The sequence below is a fragment of the Stegodyphus dumicola genome, chromosome 3 (genome assembly GCF_044657685.1).
Source record: "Stegodyphus dumicola isolate Sdum_Otavi_A_Nest chromosome 3, ASM4465768v1".
Lineage (NCBI taxonomy): Eukaryota > Metazoa > Arthropoda > Arachnida > Araneae > Eresidae > Stegodyphus > Stegodyphus dumicola.
Window position 1 is genome coordinate 270,280,307 of NC_140770.1, and position 27,889 is coordinate 270,308,195.

At 33.2% G+C, this 27,889-nt stretch overlaps 1 protein-coding gene across 2 annotated transcripts in view; it reads right to left on the reverse strand.

Annotated features, from left to right (window-relative positions):
- Positions 1-27,889, reverse strand: part of LOC118188863 (neprilysin-2-like) — a 119,844-nt gene that overhangs the window by 79,562 nt on the left and 12,393 nt on the right. The window contains exons 1-6 of one of the 2 annotated variants that reach the window (XM_085812403.1): positions 26,626-26,894; positions 21,444-21,551; positions 17,394-17,489; positions 8,270-8,416; positions 4,833-4,916; positions 377-588 (exon numbers count right to left, since the gene is read on the reverse strand). In XM_085812403.1, the coding sequence (XP_085668529.1) occupies positions 377-588; positions 4,833-4,916; positions 8,270-8,416; positions 17,394-17,489; positions 21,444-21,551; positions 26,626-26,671 (693 nt within the window). In that variant the 5' untranslated portion in view covers positions 26,672-26,894. Of the gene's footprint in view, positions 1-376; positions 589-4,832; positions 4,917-8,269; positions 8,417-17,393; positions 17,490-21,443; positions 21,552-26,625; positions 26,895-27,889 lie in introns of those variants that run through there. The other variant, XM_085812404.1, reaches the window with a different exon arrangement.

Here is a 27,889-nt window from a genome sequence, read left to right on the forward strand (position 1 = left end):
ATAACTTTGCTTTCTTAATTCAGACTGAAGCGATAAATCTGTCATTACAGTAGAACCTGATTTAGCATTGATTTAAGCTTCTATACATAGCATTACCCTGCTAGTAATATATAAAATTTGTGAGTAGGTGCTTTTTCTATAAGAAATTGGCTCCAAATATAACAAAGCAAATTTTATTTAATTATTTTTAATCTTACTAATCTTCTGAATATGCCTAATTATGTCTTATCTTTTATGTCGAAGCATTTCAAAGCATCTCTAAAAATAGGCATATTTAAAGTTTACAGTTACCTTTTTCTCTAGTAAAAATATAAATTTAGAATGAAATCTTCGGCATGTGTACACGAAAGGCGCTATTTCTAATCCATACACTTACCTTTATGATTTGAAACGAATTGTTTCTAGGATCCACAACGACAGATAAGGTCACAAAGAAATAAAGATTGGCTTTTAATTGACTTATTCTACCGACAGCATCAATCCAGTCGAAGGAGCTAGAATTCCATTTTTCCCCTTTGATTATTGGCCAACCACCGAGATCCTTCAGAACTTTCTTTAGCAATTTTACACCTGCTCTGGGGATGTTTTCTATCAACAGAAAATATTCAATGTGTAAAAACCGAAGCAAATGCTCTTTTTTTCGATATAATTTTATTACTAAACAGTAAATAAATTTTTCCTTCAGAACTCACGAGCTCTGCAGTTAACAATGTTCTGCCATTTCCCTGCCTTGAATAGTTCGTATTACCTAAACTCCTTTTTTAAAGTCGTATGAACTCTAAATTAAAATTTCAGAGGGCAAAAATTTACATTTTAAACAATGATTTAGACAGAACACATTTCAATTTCAAACATAAATTATCATATTTCGTTTCAGAAGTCTTCTGATGCCAATGGGCGGGTTTCTAACTTAAAGCTTAAATGCTTGGCCGAACGGAGAGACTGAAATCTTTATATTTAAAGGCAAAGAATTTTTCGTTTGATACCTATAACGATGTCCAGTTCGTATTTGAGATACTTGGAGTTAGGAAAATGAAACGAAACAAAAAACAAATTTATCGTAGATTGCCTGGCCACACGTTTAGCGGTTAAGCTCTAGAGGACGTTATACTCGATGTTTTAAATATCCCTGAAGTTCCGTTAAGCCACCCAAGTAAGTATTCGTTAAAACATATAGTTGCGTACATATATTCATAAACATAAAGTAAAAGGTTAATAAAAGTCGACACAGGATAACTATTTAGTACGGTGAATACTCCAATGAACTCCCAACAATTTTACTTATGATTTCGAAGTATAGTCGAAAGCTACAACTCTTAATTACTTCCGATGTCCGTCATGGCTGTAGTTAAGGCATATAGATGAAGGCAACAAAATTAAATTTCGACAAATCACCAGTCTATTTTCATATCCAAATATCCAAATTACTTGAGCAGACACTTATTCAATCATAATTAAATATGATAAGCAAATATAAAGCGCTCATTGGCTTTTAACAGGAAATGATGAAGGCAGTTAAGTAAAGGTAAAGTGACGCGATGTTGACAGAGCAGCAGTTAGGGAAGGGAAGAATAACGCAATTAACTCGCCAGGTATTTGAACTAAATCTAATGTATAAGTAGAGCTAGTCTGTGATTAGTTAATATTAGTTTTAGTTGCCTTTTCTAGTAACGTTACATAGAAAGATCTCGAATTTGAGAGAACAGATGAATTTTAAAAATCAGCAAATCTAGAATATTAATTCTGAGGTCTCCAATTATTTTTTAAAGCAGCTATCGTATTTTGTTATTATACTTCGAAATCATAACATTTATATATATATATATATGTAAGATATAAAAAAAATAAGATAGCTGTTTTAAGAATAACTAGCGACATCAAAATTAACATTCTAATTTTGGTGCTCTCTTCCTAAATTATAAATATATAAAAATATATATAAAATATTACATGTATTTATATACTTTTGGGACGAGGCCGATTGCAACCAAAATAGGTGGTGCACAACTACATATTATAGCAGTCCTGTATGCAAAATTTTAACGTTTAATGTTCTAAGGCCACTCGTTTTTGAGTTATGCGAAATAGATACATACTTAAGTACGTACGTAGAGACGTCAAGGAAAACATTTCTTTTGAGTAAGTTTGATAACTTTTCTCGAGAATAAGATTCCTTTATTCTGTCCTTACGTACAGATGTCACCCAAAAATATCTTTAAATTGCATTCTATATCGGTCAAAATGGATATTCGCGTTGAAATATGATACCCGGAATTTTTCCAGTATCATATTTTTTTTTTCGTTTCCTATAAGGAAGTAAAAAGGGCTCAAAGTGTTGACTGGTTACCAAGAAAGAGATGTAAAATAGTGCTGAACTGAACAAGACTACGATGTGTAATAAATACAATTATTGAAAATTTAAATTAAGTTGGAATTTCTGGATATTTAAAGAGGTGCATTCCTACATAACCAGACTGATGAAGGTAAAAAAGTACATAGCCAAAAGCACAACAAAGACGCACTTCTACAAAATATTATACATTATCTAAAGTTATGACGGAAGAATTAAGAAACTATACTTAGGTGACAGAAGGAAATCATCTGGATATACACAAGAAGAAATGCCGCAATAGAGTATGAGGCAAGCGCTGTTCGAAACAGACTCTAGAACTTTGTCCTAAAGGACATGATTCGCTGAGAATTGCCAATTTTAATTTCTCAATAGAGGGTGAAATAATCTTTGTTTAGGCTCAAATTCATGTTAACTAGATAGTTTCATTTGAAGTAAATGAGATTAAAATCTGGTGGTTGCTAGTAATGACATAAAATATATAAAGATAAAAACTGGGGAAGATTTGCATCCTGGTTAAATTACTTCTACCGTGAAACACCCAAATAATATTACGATCTTTGGTTTTATGTGATCAAAGGCTGTGGGCAGAATTTTTGAGGTACCCAGATATTCATAAATGCATTGTTGAGCCTAAAATGAACGCTTATGCGGCAGGTTTTTACCAAGATAATAAAACATTTGCATTTCGAAAACGATTCAGTTCCACGCCATGTTGTTGTGTACAAAATGTGGTCATATTCCAGTCATATAAACATTTACATTTAAAAAACGATTCAGTTCCACGCCATGTTGTTGTGTACAAAAGGGGGTCATATTCCAGTGCCAGAATGGACTGGGCATATTCAGATATTACTTTGTTGAAGAATCTATGGACATACCCAATTTTCCAAAATACTGGAATTGGAAATACCAAAAAGAATTAACAGAAATTTTTAAAAAATTTGAAAGCTTTCAGATTTTACACTACTCCCAAAGGGGCAGTTTTTTTTTCATTTACGCATACATAGAAGTTTCGAGAACAATTGGACTACGCTCCTTTGGGCTAAAAATATTCAGCATATCTTTAGAATTTCCGATAGACAGTTTAGTGCGTTAGAAATAAAAATATTTTATTCCGCACAGAGCCGCTGCCACTGCTTGCTTTGAAAACTTTGAGTTTCTTAATAAAAAATTCGTTGAATTTTAAAAAAACACAAAACAGATAATAAAACAAATTCAAAATTCAAGATTCTGGCTTCCGGGTGCTCATATTGTTGTGAAGAATTAAGTTATTTAAAATTTGATGGCTGTAGGCGCTCTTTTTCATAATGCGGGAAACAAGAAGTAGAAACTTAGGAAAAGTTAGGAGAGGACTGACTTCAGAGTTTGCTTATAAGTAAAAAGCTCGTATTCTTGTTGCACATTAGGACAAACTTAGAAGGTCAAGTACATCCGGACAAACGCCTCTGAAACCAGACTTTTGGCTGACTTTGAGATAGGAATCCGAACTAAAATAAGAATCTTTAGATCTTTCGTTAGCTTCGAAAGAGCGGCTTAGCTCAATTTATTAAAAAATCTGATGTGACCACCATACATGACTTCCTTGTAAGCCTATTATTATACACAATTTGTTGCTGTACTGCTATTAAACTTATTTCCTCGAATTATTCTAAATTTAATTACCCTCAAGCAAATTGAAAAGCAATGAAAAATTGTAAATTTTGAACTTAAATATCCCGGTCAATTTTTATCGTACGGGAGTCAAACTTGTTACAATTTTAAATTTTCAAAAGGAGTATAAAATTTTCCCAAATATCAATATAGGAACCGGGAGATTGCTTGAAAAGTTAGATTTTATTATTTGTAAAAAATAATGTTTCTTTAATTTGAAATTGCCAAAACTTGAATATTTTTGTCTTTTAAAATACTTCCGAATTGAAAGTATTATTACGACCAATGAATACGAAAATAAATGCCGGAAAAGGACTTTTACTGTTCATATTGCCGATTACAATAAAAAAAGCAACTGCTTAACTAGATGTTATAACAGTCTCATACAGAAAATTTCAACGTTCTATAGCTAACCTTTTATGAGTTGTGCGAGATACGTAGTACATGCGTATGTACAAACGTTACGAGGAAACCCATTTTAAATCCATTTTACAATCCGTTTGGGAATTAAGTGTCTTTTATTCTGTCTATAAGTACAGACATTAGGAAAAAATTAGCCAAAATGGATTCGAGAACGGTCATAATATACATTGCCACTGAAGTCTTCGCGATTAAAATACTTCTTTTACTTCGTACAAGGGCGTAAAAATAACGAAATGACAAAAGTTTAAAAAAGTAATATATATTTCAAATATCATATTATTTTTGTAAAAATATCTAATTACGTATTTTTTATACTTCTGTTGAAATGATTTATAACTTAATTATAACTTAACACTAAGAAAATATTTCCATCGTATTTCACGCATAAAAACTGATGAGAACTTACTTTGATTCATGCAGGTGTCGTAAAATACTTTCATCTGCCGAACGAATTCACGTTGGTCTCCGTTTAATTTCTTTTCAAAGATAACTGGAAATTAAAACAAATAATGCTCATTTAAATGCAATTGCATTTATTTTCGTCTTCTTAATGGAAACTCTCAAAATGATCAATAGAAATTATTAAATGTATTAAAAGGGAACGTTTTAAAAAATTGTCTTAGAAAAGCAATCCTGCAGATAAGAGGAACGAGAAATATGTACCGGTATAATCTCTTTTTTTTACACCCCTTAAAAGTATACTAGGGTAGCAAGCCTTGTCTAACAAAATTGACTATTAGACGACCAGTTGAAATTATATTAACATTCTAAAGTGAAATTTAAGCATAATTCTAAGAAGCTTGGGGTTATGCAACAATTATTACTTTCAACGTTGAAAGACCTCAAGCGCATTGTTCGGCTGCTAACCAGCTGCAAATTAGTTAATTCTACGAAAAAAAAAAAAGATTTGATTTGGATTTATCAGCACACTGAGTATCTGCCTAAGTAAATGCTTTCGGAGAGTAGATTTTTAAGGCAAACTGGCATTACTGATAAAGGAAACCATGAAAACGTGCGAACAACTAGCCCGTTTGAGGGGTTTTGTCGAGTTCAGCTAGTAGTGTTTCCACAGTTTTTTCTTTTGACTATTGGTAAACTTCTTAGTAAATTACTTAAATGACAGAAACAAACTACAAGCTAATTGTATATTAAAATTCAATTTACATAAATTATAATTGAATATATGCAGACATTTTTTGCTGAATACCAAGCTTCCTTTCAATCTCGACATTTTTCTTTCTATTTGGTAAAAGTAAATTATTTTCAGCTTATATTTTTTAATCCAATGTCCAAGCGCCTTTTTGTTTAAACAAACTTGTATTATTTGAATGATGAAAATGTAAATTACATTTATTTTCATAAAAGTTATCTATTTATAGCTCACTTTTCATAAACATGATATATTTCCTGCATTTACGAAGATTTCTGCAGTTGGTAAAGGGCAACGAAAAGCATATTGTTGGAGGGTGGTAACATAAATACAATATAAAGCATGGAAAGAAATGAAGATAACAATGCAAAAATAAAATTATATAGCCAGGAAGAGAAAAAATGAAAAGGTTTTTTTTCATCGAAACCTTTAAAAAAACAAAGTTCATAATACTTAGTTGAATAATGTTCCTAAATAAATTTCCTATATTTAATAAATTCAGGTTCCAATATGATCAATGCAATTTAGCTCCAAGACTTAAAGTGCAACTTTCAAAAGGCTATAAAAAGTATTTTCATCTCACATTGGACAAATTTTGAGGGAGAATCAACTAGAGTCAAGGGGTTCGTAGAGAAAAAGAAAATATGAAAGAAGATGTTCCCTAGAAAGAGTTATAGCAGGAAAATTTCGCAATTAAACGATAACATCCTTATAGTTTCCAACTATGCTGTCTTCCTCGTGCAATTTCTTTGTACAAGTAGACTAATAGCAAATTAAGTTTTCATCGATTTGTTTTAAAATTGTGTTTATTTATTTATTTATAGTTTATTATTATTTAACGATTTCCATCGGTTTGGAGTTACAGTACTGTTGTAAAATTTCAGAATGAAATCATCTGTGGTTCAGGACCGAATTAATCCATTTTACATTAATTCCTCTGAAGAAAACGGTTTCGGTTTACTAACATTTCGATTAAAGAACGATCTTTAGGACGAAATGAATTTATGAATTTAGGTTTCAATGTAAAATAATAAAAATCAGAAAGTAGTCTACCCTTTTTACACACACATACATACAAAAAAAAAAAAAAAAAAAAAGATACAGAGAGAGAGAGAAAGACATGAGTAATTGAGTCGTCTCTTTTTCTAACACTATAGTGTGTTAAGTCGTCTTTCAAAGTTATTTCGAATTATTTACACAGCATTCTTCATTTACGAACGATTTCTCATTGGATACATGCATGTACACTGCGAAAAAAACAATGGGACGGTTCTATATCTCCCGTTCTACTGGGCCGATTAACAAAATTTAAATTCAGTTTTTCATGTCTTGAAAGAGCAACTTAGGATATATATTAGATTTACATATAGAATTGTTCTAACATAGGTATTTTGACATAAAATCGGACTTTTTCTGAAATAACATACCAATTTTTTCCATATTTCGATTCTATGACTCAAATTATGCCCAGATATTAAATTTTGTAAAATGTGGTGCGAAATTTACGGAGAAATTCAAAAATTTATCTTGGCGAGATTTTTTCAGCCTTGCGCCAAGAGTAATTCACTTGGAAAACTTCTTAACATGTAGCAACCCATTTTCCTTTCCCTTCCATTATGCCGGAGCGGAAAAAAAGGCACCTCGTTCTCACCTTTTTGCATGAGAGGAGAAAAAGTCACTTAGCTTCAACTTCCAAATAATTTTATCAAAGTGTCTAAACCTCACTTTCAACAAATATGCTAAATTTCAAAATGGGCCAATATATTCACTTATATCTTCGGGAATTTTGAATAAAAATTGTAATGTTTTGCAGGTATGCTTAGAAATACGTCTACTTTAAGATCAGGGTAAAATTTTATAGATTATAATTAAAAAAATGTTTTGCAAAATTTATAAAACTTATTTAAAAATACAAATTTTAAAAACAAACCATGAAAAATGGGTAAATTTTATTTGGAATGAACCTAAATTTCTAAATGTGGAAGAAAGAATCAAATAAGTTTAATAAAAAAGATAGATTAATAAATATAAACCAAACTCAATTAGCATTGAGGAACTAAAATTTTGAGAGGTAAGTTTTTAAAAACTACTCGTGCGACTTTTACAAAACTTGGTAGTTTGGCATAACTTGAGTCGTAGAATCGAAATATAGAAAAAAAATGGTATGTTATTTCAGAAAAGGTCCGATTTTGTATCAAAATACCTAGATTAGAAAAATGCTATATATAAATCTAATACATATCCTAAGTGGAGCTTTCGAGACATGAAAAACGCAAGTTGAATTTCGTCAATCGGCCTAGTAGAACGGTAGATATCGAACTGTCCTTTTTTTTTTTTCGCAGTGTACAGTTGATGTGTCAAATGAAATTAGTTTTGAAATGAGATCTCCCGCATAAAATTCAAGTGCTGATTTGTTAGGAAAAAGAATCCCTCCAAAAATGTCTTGCTAAAAGTGAATGCTATACCTAGTATGCATAAACATATGCGGCAAGCTTACCTATATTCACAATTAATCCGTTTAGTTTTAATCCTTAAATAAAGCTCATCCCTTTAAAGGGAAAAAGAAGTTATAATTCTCAATTTTCGCAAACGGTTGAAATGATGCACATTTTGATAAATCGCTTTTTTTACCAAGGTTATCGATCTCCGTTACAATGAACTTATTCTATAGAAACTGAGGTACATTTTCTCACCTCTCATTTTTTTTCTGCTTACATAACCCAATTCTTGTAGAGACATAAAATCATTGACATATCTTTTCATCCAACCACCACAAGCGAATTGATAGAAATCATCGCAAGGTTTCACAGTTTCATCTATATTGGATAGGATGTTGGCAGCTGCAAAGGAAAAGAAAATACATTATTGCGTAAGGATAATTTCAGTCTTTAATTGTTATTTAAAATTTTAAAATTTTGATTTCGACAACAGAGAAATGTACAGTCTTTGAGAAACACACATAATTTTTAAACAAGAAACATAATACTATGATGTAAAACTTTATACCATAGAAATTTATTCAATAAAATTTCATCAGACCTGATCATATATATAATTGAACTTAAGTTGTCACACTTTGCTTTATATTTGATTAACATTGTTTAATATTTTTGTATTTGTTCTGCGACGCTAACACATCGTCTGTGAAAATCGTCTGCGAGACTATCTGCGCAGTGGCAATGTGTTACCATAGTTACCAGTTTTTTCTTTACCGTTGTTATTGTTAAAAATACATAGAAAAACGGTTCTAAATATTTGAAGTTCTTTTTAATTGTTTATTCGGACTACATCTAATATATAAAATTCTCGTGCCACAGTGTTTGTAACAATACTCCTCCGAAACGACTTGACCGATTTTTATGAAATTTTATATGTATATTCGGTAGGTCTGAGAATCGGTCGTAATTTATTTTTCAAACCCCTAAGTGATAAGGGTGGTCCACCCCTCAATTTTTTATTTATTTTTTTATGATGTGGCATTAAAAAATACATATAACCTAAATTTTCACACTTCTACCACCAAACCTATTTCTTAATAGCGATATTAATAATTTAATAATTTTTAACCCTGGTAGGTAACTGATCAATTATCACTTGATCAGTTATCCCCACCAGGCGTCTACCGGTATCACTTCTCACCCAGTAAACGGCCGGAGTAAGAATGAGACCGAAGCCGCTCTCCTGTCTCGCTCACACAATAAACCTTCTCTCACCCCCTACACAGTTTTCGGCCATTATATTCTTTAATCATATTAATTTTAATTATATTCATTTTAATGAATTTATTATAATTAAGTTTTCATTTTAATTATATTCTCAAGTAAATTTAATATTAATTTGCAGGGCTATAATTATTTATTCCTTAGTTCTCACGTTTAGTTAATTAAGTGATTTCATATAACCTCAAAAGTACTCAACACGTGACAAAGAGAAATATTGCGAAAACTAAAATATAGTATATATCAAAGAAAAAATACATTATTACTATTCTGTTTTTCATCATTAAGTAATTCAGTTTGTTCTATTTATATGTGTTTTGTACAGTGAACAATGCCAACAAGATGCAAAGGGACTAATTTGAGCCGTCAAACAAGTAGAGCTGCAGACATGCGAAAAAGAAGAGCCCAAAGAACAGAAGAACAAATCCAGCAAGATAATACTGATGTGCGTGTGAGCATGGCATAATTGCGTCAAGCAAAATCAGAAGATGTACGAGCTGAACGAAAGGGACAAAGAGGAGATTAGAACAAAGACAAGGACGCCGTTTCATAGTTAACAGACGCAGAGCAAATGACCAAGAACGCCAAAAGGTACATAGAGCATTTACATCTGTTTCATCCTGCGACTAGCATTCCAGTATGACCCCAATATTCAATATTAAGCTCATTCAAAAGTGGTAATTGGCGCTATGGACAAGGAATGCCCGCATTGTAATGTTTTTAAATTTAAAAATGAGCCAGCCGGGATGTGTTGCACGTCAGGAAAGGTGCAACTGCCTGAAATTGATACACCACCTGAACCATTGAACGGTTTACTTATCGGCACGGATCCAGATTCTAACCTGTTCTTGAAGTCAATTCGAATATTCAATTCATCTTTCCAAATGACATTGTTCGGAGCAACAGAAATAGTTTAAAATAATGTTGCAAATGGTCAACAATTCAATTCAATATTCAAAATCAAAGAGCAAATTTATCACAAAGTGGGTTCATTGCTGCCAATGGCAAACGAACCACATAAATTTTTACAAATCTACTTTATGGGCGTAGAGGATTCCGGAAGCGCACTTTCCAATCGCGTGGATGCACGTTGTGGCTACAATAACCTCAATTCACATTTTGCCAGACGCATCGTCGGCGAGCTGGACGCTCTATTGAATGAGCACAATGAATTGTTGAAAATATTCAAATCACGCATGCACAAATTACAAAGTGATAATCAGCTATTGTCATCAATCCTGATAAAACACCAGCTGGAAAGCACATTCCGAGATTAAATGCACCTGTTGTTGATGACGTTGCTGGAATCATGGTTGGCGATCGTACAGCTACACGAGAAATCGTGATTCGCAGAAGAAATAATAATCTCCAGTACATTGCTGATACACACCGTTCATATGACGCTCTTCAACATCCGCTAATGTTCTGGAAGGGACAAGACGGATATTGCATAAATATTAAACAACGAGATCCCGTAACAGGTACTTCATTCATTATGAACTTAATCATTACTCATTTAACAAGAAACTTAATTTATTAATCTTAATTAATTTGAATTAATATTTATGAATATATTATTACAGGAGCCGAACCAAACAAGAACGTTAGCTCGAAGGATTATTATGCGTATAGGTTGATGATAAGACGCGGTCAAGACAACGTTATTCTACGATATCGTGAGCTTTGTGAAAAATTCATGGTCGATATGTACATCAAGATAGAGAGCGAACGACTACGATACTTGCGATATATCAACAAAAACTGCGTGCGGAAGAATACATTCACCTGCGAGACGCTATTGTCAACAACGCCGACGCCGCCTAAATTGGTAACTCTGTCACTCTACCATCATCGTACATAGGGAGTCCACGTCATATGCAAGAATATATACAGGATGCTCTGACTTTCGTGCGCGAATATAGACGACTGCGTTTATTTATCACGTTCACGTGTAATCCAAAATGGCCGGAGATTACATCTTTGCTATTTCATGGCCAATATGCAATACATTGTCATGACATTACAGCACGTGTGTTCAGACAAAAATTAAAGTCTTTAATAAGTTTCATTACAAAATTACATGTATTCGGTCCCACACGTTGCTGTAAGTATTCGGTTGAATGGCAAAAGTGAGGATTACCTCATGCACACATTTTGGTTTGGTTAATCGACAAAATCCGTCCTGATGAATTTTTTTTCCAATGGCAGATTGTGAACAATTACATATGTAACCTCGTCCATTAATCTATACAAGGCCGGATGTGGTGGTCTCTTTATTATGGAGGCACCTAATAGATCAACGCTTGATTAAAATCATCGCCACTGTGGATCATGTTGAAAAAGTGCAACTGAAAGTAAATATGCGCCTTTAAATGCTTCAAGATCCATCCGCTGAAACATTCCCAAAACAACTGTTAGATATCGCGGATGGAAAAGTTACTATAGATGAAACTGGATGCATAAAATTACCGACCGATTTCTGCACAATCATTAATTCGCAAGATGTTCTCATTGCCCAGATATTTCCCGATGTACGCACACAATACATTAATCATGGGTGGCTGGCAGAAAGAGCAATTTTAGCAGCAAAAAATGTGGACGTCAACGATTTGAATCTCAAAATACAACAGTTATTGCCAGGGGACTTGGTGTCATACAAATCTATTGATACAGTTTGCGATGCCAACGAAGCTGTGAATTATCCAACAGAGTTTTTGAACTCATTGGATTTGCCAGGCATGCCACCGCATAATTTACAACTGAAGTTTGCTTCGTAATTTAAACCCACAACGGCTGCGCAACGGCACGCGATTAGTCATTAAAAATTAATGAGAAACATTGTCGAAGCCAGCATTCTAAATGGAAAGTTCCGAGGCGAAAATATATTACTACCACGAATCCCTATTATACCCACAGATGTGCCAATTCAATTTAAACTTCTTCAATTTCCTATTAGATTGGCATTTGCAATGACTATTAATAAGTCTCAAGGCCAAACGATGGCTGTTTGTGGTTTAGATTTGAGCACACCATGTTTTTCACACGGGCATGCTCTCGAGTGGGCAAACCATTCAGTTTGTTTGTGTTAGCTAAAGATGGGCTAACAAAAAATATTGTACACTCTATTGCATTAAGGGCTTAATATTGTTTTTTAGTGATATTGTCATACTTCGTGATATATATAATTTTAAAGAATAAATTACAATAAATTAAAAAAATAAATGTTTGGTGTTTTGTTATTTTTATATTCCATCATCGTTCACAGCGCTCCATGCCTCTTTCACTCATATACCACATCCTCACACACTTACAATGAGTTCACACACTTACAATGATTAAAAAATTCATTAAAATGAAAATTCATTATTGCGTAAGAATAATTTCAGTCTTTACTGTTAATTGTTATTTAAAATTTTAAAATTTCGGTGAATCTGAAATTTTGATTTCAACAACAGAGAAATGCACAGTCTTCGAGAAATATACACAATTTTTAAACAATAAACATAATGCTGTGATGGGAAACTTGATATTATAGAAATATATTCAATGAAATTTCATCACATCTGATCATATATCATTAAGCTGTAACATTTTGATGCACATTTAATTAACATTATATAACTAATACTTATTAATATTAAATGACTTTAAGGTAAATAAATTAAAGTTCATGATAAAATAGCATTGTAATTTTTAAATATGTTTGCTAGTTACTTTCCGAGTGTTACCTGTTATTTTTGTCACTGAATTGACTATTTAAAACAGTTCAGTAGTGTTTATGGCAAACACGAATTTTCATAAATGAAGTGTTATTTTTAACATGATTTGCATGCGATTCAGTGAGTTCATCTTGAACAAAACTCAGCAGAAATAAAGATACGTCTAAATTTCATCATGTTAAAAAGAATTAATTTTATTAAATGAATTTCAACTCTTTTAATGGTATTATATGCATTACTGACCAAACGCTATAAACGTTTACTTTAAAGTAAGTACTCTGATTTATTTCTCACATTACAATTTATCACCTTTAAAAAAAGTTCTCTAGAATCCTCATAGTTTTTTTTTTTTTTTCGTAAAATTACACCATATATGTTTTTAACTTCTTTCTTCTTTGGAATATTTTTGCTACATTACTCTTTTAAATGTTTATATTTCTCGCATTTTGAGCACCAGACGCTTTATGTACCGTGTCCAATGAATTTGTGATGTCTTCTTCTTTTATTGCAGAATTCTTAATCGTCTTTTATTTATTGATGATCATATATTTTATTTACCGTTTCATCTCTACTGAAAAACTGCATTTTGTTGAGATTGCAAACACTGGTTGCACAAGCAAATCCTCAGTAGTGCTGATACATTTGGAAAAATGTCTTCCAAATTCTTATTTGGGCACATTCTATAATACTGTTATAAAATTGTTCGTAAGTTTTAAAATTTTATGCCTGGTATAAGTGAATTGAACAGCACTAAGTTATAATCAAGTCAGTTGCTTTTATTCTATCGTTCTAAAAACCACTTGATCGAAATTCTTCCTTTCCACATAGAGTTATATTTATAAGATTTAGTACATTGTCTTCCTAAGTATAGGACTGTCTTCCTAAGTATAAGCTTGTCATTGTCTACCTAAGTTTTCCTACTGAAGTACTTTATTAAGATGAATAAAATATTGTACCAAATCACAATGTATATAAAGCGAATTTAAATGCTATGATTCAGTTTTCATCTGCCATGTAGTTTCACAGAGTGGTCTTGTAGAGTCATTGGGTTCTTTTTTGAAGAAGCAGGAGACGTAAAAAATGTGCAATGCCCTCGTAGAGACTCGAACCTGGACCTCTCGAATACACGTCGAGTGCCCTACCGATATACCACAAAGGCATGCAGATAAGAGGGAGAAAATACCTTATACACTCCCTCTTTTAAAGGGCGACTGGGTATTAGGGTACTTAATCGCCAAAATCATCATCCACCACCTTTTAGTTCGGGTGCCACTGTAGAGTCCTGAGGATGTTTTTGAAGCAAAAGACGTGATAAATGTGCAATGCCCTCGCCGCGACTCGAACCTGAACCTTTCAAATACGCTCCTAGTATTCTATCCGTTACACCACGAAGGCATGCTGGAAGGAGGGAGAAAATATAGTTTTAAGAGTACTTGAGAAGTCAGAAAATATCAGCGCAGAAATTAAATGAATTGAACTAAACATTCTTTACTTCTCACCAAAAGTACTTTGTGCAATTTCTGAAGATATAACTGCAGTTACTAATAGCAAAATTCCTGCTATGAACAGAACAAGATACGTGTTCAAAAGGCATTCCTAAGTCCGATAATACACAGGGCAATACTGATGAGACTTTTACAATATGTGTATTATCTCCAATCTCGTACAATTAAAAAAAATATGTAGAGACATTAGATTATTTTTGAAGCAGGAGGTACATGAAAAATGAGCAATGCCCTCGCCGGGACTCGAACCACAGACCTCTCGAATACGCGCCGAGTGTGCTGCCCATTACACCATGAAGACATACTAAGAAGGCGGAAGAAATACCTTATAAATAAATAAAATAAAATAAAAAAATAACAAAAATCTTAAATAAGGGCTGAATTAGAACACACATTTACAACTTTTAGAAACACATGTTTTTTTTGTGATTTAAATCTGGTATGAAACCTAGAACTATTGAACAATATTTATTTCGAATGCTTGTTTCAGAACATTATGCTATTTTCACAACGGAGATAATTTAATTAGAACTCATTGTAATTATTTTATTTTGAATGTTGTTTCAAATATACTAATCCTTTTCTGAGTTTCATAATTTCTTAAACATGCTCATACAACAAGCGTCGTATTTGACCACTAATTCAACTTGTCCTAAAACGGTGCCAGCCAATAGAGTTTTTAGTTCATTTTAATCGCCCCACAAAAGAAGATTTTTTTTTTAATGTTGAAAACAGTATGTTAACCGAATGGGAGGAAAATCTTTATATAGGTAGGCAACATATGTTTTTTCTTTCACTTCAATTTGATCTTGTGTTACTTGATCCATTAATTTTGAGCCTTGGATCCTTCGAATTCTTTCTCTGTGCATGTATGATTTATATTATTGCGAGACAGTATGCTATTAGAGACAAACTCTGAAAATCTGCTATTATGCTCATGTCTCACAAGATAGTCACAGTTAGAATTGAACAGGTAGTCACAAAGGTAATCCTTAGTGCTCTATTTCGTATGTATGAAGATAAACAAACAAAAAAAAAAAAAAAAAAAAAAAAAAAAAAAAAAAAAAAAAGTGTTTCAATGATAAACACTGAAGCACCTTATTTTTTTTCTTTCTCACCAATTAAATACCTATGAGATATTCTTAATTAATTCTTTATGATTGTGCAATCTCTAAGATCACGGACCTCTTGAATCATTTATGCAGTGAAAATAATTAGAATTTTCCTATTTTTATTCTGCTTCCTGGAATTGGAAATAAGTATATTCTTATTTTTGTCACCTACCACTAAATACGAAGTTGCTTCTAAAATTTAATCTGTTTTCTCCTTCTTTCAACTTTCACTTAAAAAACTATTTTAGTATTGAATTTACAAGTAACTGCATTTACAAAGTTCTACAACATTTCTTCTATTTCATCCTTCTTTTAAAATAAAATATTTTTGCCATATTCAGTTTGTGAAAGTTTCATCACTGCAGTTTTCACTTTTTCCCCGTATCGTTACATTAGTTACTCACACTCATTCGGTTGTCTTGCGTTTTCTATAAATGTTTACTTAATTTCCTTTCCTGACATGATAGTTTCTTTATTAAATCCATATTATACTTCCTCTTTACGTCTAATGATATAATAACACTATATATACAGAAAAAGACAGTACGCAGTCTACGTCGACGAGCAATTCACGATCGACCCGGTCTTGTATAATTTTTTCCCCTGCTGTCGAAAAATCTCTAGTACTTTCTACTTCTAATCAAATTATTACTGGACACTGGTGCTTCCCAGAGTACCTGAAAAGATTTAATTTCCAAAATAATAATCTTTGTAGTTTTTGTAGTGCTAAAGGCAATGCAGGAGATTTCGTCGAATACTGCGTATTATTGCGACATGTTAGGGAAAACAAGATACATAAAGGAATTTATTGCCGCAGTAAAGAGTTTAGATTTGCAAAGGGTTTGATGAACAAATGGCAATAGAACAATTATTCGTACTATTTTTGATCTCATGTCTTTAATTGCATTTTTGTTTCAATCTGTGTTGCGTGTGCTGCGTTAACCACGAGACTAATTATTATCGGCCAGGAGGGTTGCAGCACATTCGTATAATACATTACATTACATTGCCTTCCACTTCTCGAAATTACTGGAAAGCATATGAGCGCCAGATACAATTACATTTACATATAGAGATCAATTACATTTATTGAATCACACTACGAATTACATTTGTATAGGGACCAGACCAAAATGTCACCAAATGGTCTCCAAGTTTTGCGACTTTTAAAACAGACTATATAATCTATCTAACAACAGATTAACTAAAATTCCGAATGTTTAGTTTCGTCATTAAAGAAGAATACATAAAAAATTAGATACAAAAACTAAATTGAATTTTGAAAACACATTTTATAGCTTCCTCTTTATTATTTCAGATATGAATTCCGATATGCCAGAATATTTAAATCTAGTGTAATATAAACACTTTTGAAGACATTTAATTGCCTGTTTGAAGTAGGTCAGAATATATCTACGCGAGCTTTTTTCCGTGTGGGCATATTTCTAAGTGAGCATTTTTCCATGTGAGCTTTTTTCTGTGTGGGCTTTTTTCCTGTGAGAATTTATACCTGTGAGCATTATTCCTGTGGTCGTTTTTCCTGTGGGCATTTTTCCAGTCACCGAAAATCATAACAATGTGCAATTTGAAAAAGAAATAAAAAAGGTCGACAAATAACAAATCTAGCTACATTTTTTTTTTCTTTTTTTTTTGTCCCAATTCAATACTATTTCAGAAATAAATGTTTCTGTCCGCAGGAAGAAGGACGACTTTTCTTTTGTATATTTTATGAGAACTACAAATAAGGCAAACTAAATGTCACCTGCTTCGATGCATGCCGGTGTCTTACAGGTTTCAGATGCGTTAAGCTGCGACAATAGATCGGTGTCCTCTGGCAGGTCAATAGCTAGATTTGAATCTGAAAGAAAACAACATTTCACTTGTTATTAAGTTATACAGTTCAAGAAATCTACATATAGATATAGTAGCAATAATAGGTAGGTATAATATGAATAACATATTGATATATATCATTAAATAAACTAGAATTAGGTTAGAAAAGGTATTTTGCAATGTTAGCAGCTATTTACTTGCCTTGCAAATTTAAGTTCTACAAGTTTAAATTCATGCTCAAATTAGTTTAGGTTAGATTTATTTTTTATTTCTTTGGCTTTTGCCATTTGCCATTAACTGCAATATGCAAACCTTTTTCTTTCTTTTACAATTTCTATTCCCAAGTTTCTTAATATTTTTACAATTCAACTTATTTCAGTTTTGAAAACTTCTTCCTACTTCCAACAAAACTACACTAATTTCTCTGTTCTTTTGCTCTTTTCGAAAGCAAAAGATTTGCTCATGGTTGTGCTGCTTTCTAAATTTGAAGCGTTTTTCATGGTTAGGTTCACAGTTGAGCTGATATAAAGACTTTTTTATTCGTGCCTTTTCAACTAAAAATTGTTTTTCTGTTCTGTTGCTACGTTTTCTCTCTGAGTTTCATTATCAATGGTTTTTTAGGCTCTAATCTCACTGCATGTTTTGCAAGAATCCTTTTCACATTTGTTCTTCCCTCCCCCGAATATGTAATACAATTTAAATCTGTTTCAAAGCTTGCTTTTCTGAATTTTTTTCAAAATTTATGCTATGAATTTAGTTATGTGTGTTTCTTTTATGAATTATATATTTCCTCATTATGTCCCGCTGATTTTTATTACTTAGTTCTACAGATGATAATTACTTTCTTCATAAAAAAAACAACAAAAAACCAGTTGCATTTTTGTTTAAAAGCTCGCGTTTCAAAAATTGTAATTTTTTAAAGTATTAAAAATTAATTATTTTAATTTGCCTAATTTTTGTTTTTGCAGCTTAATTTTTTCAGGCATGTTGGGCTTCGAACATTATATACCGTGTTTGCTAATGATATAATTTATATTTTTAGTTTAGTTGTCCGTCTATTGGCTCTGAAAAAAGCTTTTCTTTTGTATTTCTCAGAATACTAACCCCATGAAGGAAATGTATCTGGAGATATAGATCCTTCCCAATATTCACTATTTCATTATTTTTACAATTACAGATATTTTTTACAACATTTGTGCCAAATCTTTATCTCCTTTAACCAAACTGAGGGAGACCCTATAAAATCTTAAATATATAACTAAAAGCTGAGTAAAAGACAATAAATAATAAAAGAGACTTTGTAAAATTTAATACGTAAATATTTATTAATTCCTGAAGCCTTATACCTTATAGCCGCACTGTAAGTCAAAATACTACAGTGCAGCTATAAGGTATAAGGCTGTAAGGTATTCAGTGCAGCTCCCACTTTCTTGCCGAGCCTTCGTAGTGTAGTGGTCAGCACGCTGGGCGCGTACTTCAGAGGTCCGTGGTTCGATTCCCGGCAAAGGTATTTGCTCATTTTTTATCTTGCCTGCTTCGAAAAAGTACCTAATGTCTCTGCAGTGGCGGCCGAACTAAAAGAGTGTTGGATGATGATTCTCCTCAGCCAGGATTTGGCGATTGGGTTCCTTAAAAACCCCAGTTGTTCTTTAAAAGGGGGAGTATATAATGTATTTCTCCCGCCTTTCTAGCGTGCCTTCGTGGTGGGGTGGTCTGCACGTTGGGCCGGTATTCTAGAGGTCCGCGGTTTGATTCCCGGCGAAGACCTTGTTCATTTTTCATCTTTCCTGCTTCAAAGAGATACCTAGTGTCTCTACAGTGTCGCCCGAACTGAAAGGGTGTTGGGTGATGATTCTCCTCACCCAGGATTTGGCGACTGGGTCCCCTAAAAATGACAGTTGCCCTTTAAAACGGGGAGTATGTAAGGTATTTCTTCCATCTTCTTAGCAAGTCTTCGTGGTGCAGTGGTCTGCACGTTCAGAGCGTAATTGAGAGGTTCGCTGTTCGATTCCCGGCGAAGGCGTTGCATACTTTTCAATCTTGCCTACTTCCAGAAAAGCCTAATGTCTCTACACAGCGTCAAAATTAAAAGTAACACTTCAAAGTAAAAGAAGAAGCAACACCAAGTAATAAAAAGCAAAATAAAGTGTTACATTTCTCATAACAACTTCAGGATTGGATATTTGGTGAGCTCTTCATGGTACTCATTAGCAAATAGAATTATCCAATATGAATGAAGATTCTCATATACCTATATATCTAGACTTTGATCTTAACCCAAAAGCGAGAAGCAATCTCTCTATAGATATATTTTCACACACCACAATGTATATCGTATGAATTTGATATATAGCAACTGAGGAAAAAAATTTTACCAATACACTATTTCAGTAGTGAATATGAGTTTGAATCCAATGTTTATGTTTTAAAATATTGTCACTGAATCAATGTTGCTTTGCAGCCCATATTCGGTTATGGGTTTTGAACTTATTTTGCTCTATGATATAATATTACTAGTTTAATGTATAGAGAGATATAGATATATATAGGTGAGCGTGCGTTATAGCATGAAAACGTGACAAATTTTATGACGAACACTGTGCATTTTTATTCAGAGAAAACAGTCTCGTCAGAGTCAGTTTTCATTGTAATCTATCACGTGTCTCCAGAACCAATTTGAAATAAGCTTCTAGAAATTAAAAATATTATTCCATATTATTTATTAGCCTAAAATGGCAACTGACCCAGGCGGCAACTATTAATTTCGTTTTGGCATTTGGCGTTGATTCACTCTAAACAGCGAATCACTTTTCAAATTGTTGTTACCAAATATTATCGCCCTGTATTATATTTAAAGAAATTAAATAACGAAGAATCTGCATAAATGTATGTATATTTCTCGCATTGTGAGAAAACAACGGTACACGGAGCTATCGAATTTTGAATGACGTAATCCTCCACCGAGTTTGGGCATCTTGAAGCCCTAATTTGGAATTTGATTTATTATGTGTTTCATACTGTGTCAGACATTAAAGAATTTTTGATTAACAAACTCAACGATTTCAAAGCGAGCAAAAAATAAACACCTTTATCTACTGTCGAAACTGTGCATCGGAAATTCTAAAAATATGCTCATTTTAAAATTATTTTGCGATACTGCTGTTGAATTGAATTTTATGATTTTAAGTGCAAATAACATGATATTCAATACCCAAATGTATCACACAAAACGTTAAAAAATGCCTCTGTGGGCGTAACGTAAAACCTGAGAGCTTTCAGATTTTTGTACATATTATTGTCTTCTTTTATTATTATTTGTTTCATAATTATTGGAGACATTCCTAATTTTCATAAGCGACTGGGAAAATCTTTTATTTACGACCTTAAATGTCCTTTATTTCTTATAATTCTTGATTAAAAAACTACTGATCTTTACCTTTTTATAATAGCTCACTAGACAAATTTGTGGTGTCAACATCTGTTATTAATGATGCTGTGAATCTTTAGCTATGGGACTGAAGGAAATTTAGAAAATTGTTCATGTGATTAAAATGGCAGAACAAGTTACTTTACCTTATAAGTGATTTTGCTACATTTTCACAAGCAGAACATGCAAAGTCATCCATACTTAAGTAAGTGAAATTTTCTATTTATAACTGAAAGAGATGTGCGAGATAGTTTTAAAAACCTTTTACTTCCGTTTCCTTCCAGAATCCTAAAAATCATGGTGGCACAAAAAAAAAAAAAAAAAAAAAAAAAAAAATCTTAAATTATGTTTTCAGTGCAACGCCATACTTCTGAATGCTAAAGTGGTTCATGTGAAATAAGAATCTTTGAGCAAATTAGATAGCAAAGTAAATGCAGACAAGCAGGAACCCAAACTACATTTAAGGTCTTAAATAAAATGATCCAGTGAAGTATTAAGAAGGCAATTAAAATGTCTTTCATATAACGACTAATAAAAAAAGAGAATTTTCACCTTCTTTGACGTGCAAGGGTGCCAGACAGAAGTCGGAGACAGATGAGACATTGGAAGGTAACAGTCGGAGATTTTTGGAGGCTGGCACATAAAAATTTGTACTGGAATCTGAAAAACAAAATTCATACATTAATAATAAAAGATTTGTTTGGCCGTAAACTCAATACACCGTAAAACTGTTCTAAACGATATTTTCATGGTTGATGATCATTTTGTAAAGGTGGTCAGTTGAAAGTAGATCAATAATGGAAATTTCTAATTTTCTTATCCAGTTTTGATTTTCAAAACGCTACCTATTTTATATGTTCATCTTTAAGAGGTGAACGCAATGAGAGGTTTTATTGTATATTTATATATAAAATGAATTTATAATAATGCAAGTTTATATTGTACGGTTTATCCTAAGCTTAGTTAATTTTTAGTTAAAGCCGTTTTCTTGTCACTTCTAATTTCAGCTTACAAATTTCCTGCCAGAATGTGTTTTCAGAATTGCGGTTTAATGCAAATGAAGAAAGAACGATATTTAAAGTCGAAGTTACACTGACTTCGTTAGAGAGCCAGAGATTCTGACCAGCGCGCGTTCGCCTTTTGGCTATACTCTCTGTAAGTTATTACTACGTTTGGCCGTATTTCAGGTCTTCGCCATTTAGTTAGCGTTAAGAGGCCAACTCCTGTAGAATTTTGATAGCTTCGGCTATATTTTTTCAGCTTAGTTAGGACCTACTGTGAACTTTATTTTGATCAATAAAGGGTAATCAACCCTCTTGGGCTTCTGTCTCCTGAACTAAAGCGATGATTCGCTTACCAGTTCTTAAGGTTTCGCACATTTAGCTGTAAATTCTAGGTTGGAACATTACAATATAGTATATAAAAGACTATTTTATCACGTACAACCATAAACGCTTTCTATAAATAAGACTATAGCTTTGAATTCATATGTTTAATATTAAGAAATTACGAATGCGAAATACACTCCTGTGCAAAATTAAGATAATTTTGGCATATTATCTCGAATTTCTGGAAAACTAACAGACAGATTTTGATGAAATTTGGAATTAATGTACATCTATGACAAAAATCGAAATGTATCATTCAAAAGTCATTTTAAGTACGAATGACTATCAGAAAAGCTCATAGTGTAGGGATATAAACACAATTCGCGTTATGATATCCAACGGAAAATGAATCTAATATGTGTTATGGTCCCACAAGAAATTAGACGCTTAGTAGCTGGAGAACAGTTGTCGATCGTAAGCCTAGCGAACTGCTTCGTGTGATGCAGCGCGGCGCCGAGTAGCATATTATTCCCGACTCTCTCATGTTACAGTTATTTTTACAGTAATTCCTGCAAACGTTCAAGCTATTAGGGCATCCATTTCGCTACTATCACCACAAAATGCCGCTGAGGTGGCTGATCGAATTTTGGAAGTTTATCCATTCCAGGAATCCGCAGTTTCGAATGCTTCCAATGTTCATATTACTAATAATACGGAATCTCGAGAGGAGTTGAAGAGAATCTCTAAAGGAGTTGAAATAACTCCTTGAAGAAGTAAATTCCTTAAGAAGGCCGAAAAGTCATTCTCGTAAACGATATATTTAACGGGCTCCTCATCGAAGTCCTTCAGCCGCAGCTGCTTCGGACATTTTCTGGTATCATCAGCATTTCAAATCGAAAGCAAAAGTGTACACCGCTATGTTCTTTCTAGGGAAATGATGTGGTAGTACGGGCTGATGTAGTGACTACGTAAGTGATGACTAGCGTCCTGTTAGCGATTATCGCTCCTTAAACGTCCGGGCTCTAAAAAATCGGTACCCTATTCCCAATAGATTTTACGAGTGAACTACACTAAAATATTTTCTTACATAGAGTTAGTAAAAGCTTTTCATCAGCTTTTTATTGCACCAGAAGATATCCATAAAACAGCCATTTATACCCCTTCCGGACTCTTCGAAAATAATCGAATGCAATTTGGTATATGCAATGCTTCCAGTACGTTTCAATGATTCATTGATGAGGTTACTAGTGGTTTAGATGGTGTTTATGCCTTCACTGATGACATATTGACTGCATCCAAAATCATGAGGAGCATATTCATCATTTACGAGCGCTGTTTGAACGTCTTAATGATTATGGTCTTTCACTGCAACCATGTAAATCTTCATTAGATTTTCTAGGTTTTTGAGTTTCCGAAAAAGGACTTTCACCTTACCTGATTGAGTTGAAGCAATACAAAATTTTCCTACACCAAATACGATTGAGCTTCGCAGATTTCTCGGTATGTGCAATTTTTACCTTAGTTTTATTCTCAAGGCTGCTGACATTTTAGCCCCCGCTGAAGCAACCTTACTTAAGTACCAGTTTCCTGGTGCTAAATTGAGTCTGTGGACCGAAGCATTAGATGTAGCAATTGTCAGCTTTCTTATGCAATTTTCAAATAACAATTGGGAACCAATAGCATTCTTGTCCGTGAAACTTAGTAAAAGGTGAGCGAAATTGGTCAACATACGATCGTGAGCTCTTAGCTATTTATTAAAAACTAAAACTCAGTGGCGTAACAGCCCTAATGGACCAAAGCTTGCAGTGCCCAAAATCTGCTTTCTTGACCGTTGGCCCCGGGGTGCGTAAGAATATGCCCTGAACAAGTGGTCAGCTTGTCGCAGGACCCCCACTATTTATTCCCCAAGCGAACTTGGTACTCATTTTATCGACCCAAGTGATGGAAATCAAGGGATGAAAGGCTGAGTCAACCTTTCCCAGCCCGGGAATCGAACCCCGGACCTGTGTTGCTGCAGCACGATGCGCTAGATTACCCATTTATAGCTATTATTAGCTATTTATACATCAATAAAAAATTTCAACACATGCTTCAAGGTAATTTTTTTTCTATCTACACAGATCAGAAACCATTGATATACGCTTTACAACAAAAGCCTGATAAATGTTTACCTCGTCAAATCAGACATTTGGATTATATATATCAAATTTCGATGGATATTCGGTATGTAAATGGTAAACAAAACATCTTTGCTGACACATTATCTAGGATAGAGATCAATGATATCTGGTCACCGCCTGCTATTTATTATAAAAAAACGTGCTGAACAGCAACTTCAAGATGCTGAAGTGCAACAATTTCTTCAGTCAAATTCATCACTGTAGTTAGAAAAACATTATTTTCCACTTGAAGATATGTAACTAATTTGTGACAAATCAAATCAACATCCCCGTCCTTTTGTTCCTAAATCTTTTAGACAGGCAATTTTAAAAAATTTGCATTATCTTTCGCATCCCGGTATTTTAGCTTTCCAAAAGATTCGTTTGGTCTGGTATGAGAAAAGACATTAAAATAAAAGTTCGAAGTTGCGCCGTATGTCAGCGATCTAAGGTTTTTAAACATACTAAAGATCCGATTAGCGCATTTGCTCTATCTGACGCGTGTTTTTTCGAATACACCTGGACTTTATTGGACCTCTACCACTCTCGGACATCAGTCAATATTGCCTGAACTTACAAATATGCTAGGCAGCTACAGAATTCATTCAACATTCAACTTCGTATTACCCTCAAAGCAGAGGAATGATAGAAAGATTACACCGACATCTCATAAGTGCTCCTACAGCTCATGAACATACTAAAATGGACATAAATCCTACCATTGGTGTTATTAGGATTACACACAGTCATTAAAAATGATCTAAATGCAACAAGCTCTCAATTTGTATACGGCACTTCTTTACGATTACCATTCGATGTTATTTCTACAAATTCTCTCACACACCCTATTGCTACCACTTATGTTTCTAATTTAAATGCAATGATTAGGAAACTTAATCCCAGTGTTTCTACTGGTCATGACAATATCAGAACTTATGTCAATCTGTCATTAGAAACATGCACACACGTATTCTTACGAATCGACAAAATTCGCCCTCCACTCAAACCTCCATATTCTGCACACCTTCTAGATTAGGGCTTCCGGATGTCCATATTCGGATGAATGATTACGTTATAAAAAATTTGGTGGCTCTAGGTACGGTTGTTTTATCACAATGCGAGAAACAAACATACATTTATGCAGATTTTTCATTATTTAATATCTTTAAATCTAATGCAGGGCTCTAACTTTTGATGGCAACAATTTGAAAAGTGATGCACCGTTTTCGAACCATTCGACGCAAAATGCCAAAAAGAAATTAATAGCCCTTCTGGGATAACAACCTTTGGCCTAATAAAGTTAACTGAAATAAATCCCAGACTGTCGTGGAACTATAAGCAAAAATTTATCTACTCACAAACTCCTACTCTCCACGTTACGGATTATTAATTTTGAGATGGTGCGAAAACATGAAAAAACTTCACCGAGATTGAAGAAGAAATTCTCGAACCATTTTTTTAGTTAGTTCATATTGCTTTAAGAATTATAATTAATTGTAAGTTACATAAGGCCTTTACCCAAGCAGTATGGGCTTTAGAAAAATTTAACAATTTGTTGTACGCAGATACGTAAGTTAATTCAACAATAACAGTTTCTTTATTACTCTCCTAATGACATTCGTTTTGATAAGTATTACTGCGGCCTTTTAAAGAACATTCTTAAATGCATAGAGGTTCGGTCCCTCTAAGAGCAACTTCCCTCTTAAGACTAATAGTTGTCCAGTTTTAAATTTTCCGTGTAAAGGCATCTATTTCTTAATATAGAACTGAGATTATTCATTCTGATGTCTTGAAATTTTCTCTAACTTCCTAATCCTCAACTTAATAGTATTTAAATTAAATTTTTACTTACTTGATTTCAAGAAATATTATATCGCATTTTATTTCATGTTTTTCGTCTGCTAAATTACCAGTAAATATTTCAAACAGAGAAATTAGAAACAAAATTCAGAATATCAATGTACGTTTAGAATAAATAAAGAGAGTTGAAATTCGCATAGCTGTCTAGAGATTAATTTAAATCCCCAGTTTTAGTATTAAAAATATAAGCATTCAATCTATTGCTTTATGTCATAGCTATCTAGGAAGCTTATATTATGCTAGTGGTGCATCAGTGGGCAGATACAGAAACTGTAATTCAATACCTTGAAGAGTGTGATAACGAAAGGCTTCAGCTACAAGTTCTTTAAAATTAACCTCATTTTATTTTCAGTAGTTATCTGTTATTAACAGATAGTTTTTACTTACCTGTTAGCAGCAATAGCCGGCAAAGGACATTCGTTATAAAGTCCATTATAACCTCTTTTTCTTCTAAAAAGCAAAAGCTTTCGATTCTATTAAAAGTAGCAAAAATAGCAATATCGCGATCTAACAGATTAAAGAACCGAAATTTTGATCATACGAGAGCAGGCATATTTCTTGCTACAAAAACTACACGGAACAATCTTCATACAAATGTTGCGTATCTCATTAGGCACAAAACACATTCAGCAGGTACCAACTGGACTACAAACAAAAGCATACAATTAGAATGAATTACTCCCCAGCAGGTGGCAGTAGAGAAACGAAATGACAGTTTTCTCTTTTTTTTTTTTTTTTGCATGCTATTGTAAATTCAATAAAATACTGCGTTTGATCCGCTACTTTTTGCATATGTGTCAGCTTTGATCAAAATGTGTCAGGTTGTGGTAACACATTGCGGGTTTAGAACAATGTTCAATTCATTAGTGTGAAAAGTCACTGAAGGCTTAGAAACTATTCAGATGAGCATATTCAGAAACTTACAGGTGTTTTTACTTTTGTATGCCTCCTGTTAAAAAGATTAGAGTATTGTGAAGACGAAACTTAATTGATAGTTTTCGAAAATTTAACACCCTGAAGAGAAAGAAGACTTATGAAAGAAATACGTATGAAAAACAATATAAGGTACAAAAATAAACTGATCAAAACGACAGCCTTGTACAACTTGTCGAATGTGTAGAAATTAGTATTTTGTGTAGCCGTCATGACTTGCAATACCTCCTACGACACGCCTCCTCAGGGAAGAGAAGGGGTTTTGGATTTTATGCTCAGGATATGCGAGTCCATGTGTTTCCACGCATTCGTTAATGTGGCATAGTGAAATATAGTATAGTCTCGTGATCATAACTGGAGACGTCTTTATTGTTATCATTATTATTATGGTTGATAAGATTGATATGAACTAAGCTTTTTTCCCCAAAATAGTATAATCATATAATTTTAGATCTACATTACTCTTCTACTAGCAACTATTTTGAGTGCAGCTGCTTCAGTATCATCTATATCTTTTTTATAATAGTATTCATTTCCAATTTACATGCAATATCGTTATTATTATTTGCAGTTCTTGGCACAGCTTCAGTATAGCCCACCCAGAATTTTAACCAAAAAATATCGCCAAAAGCGGCGATAAATGATATGATGTGGTAACCCATACTATTCACCAAACGCAATGTAAACAAGAAGATGGAATTACGGTTACAGCTAATAT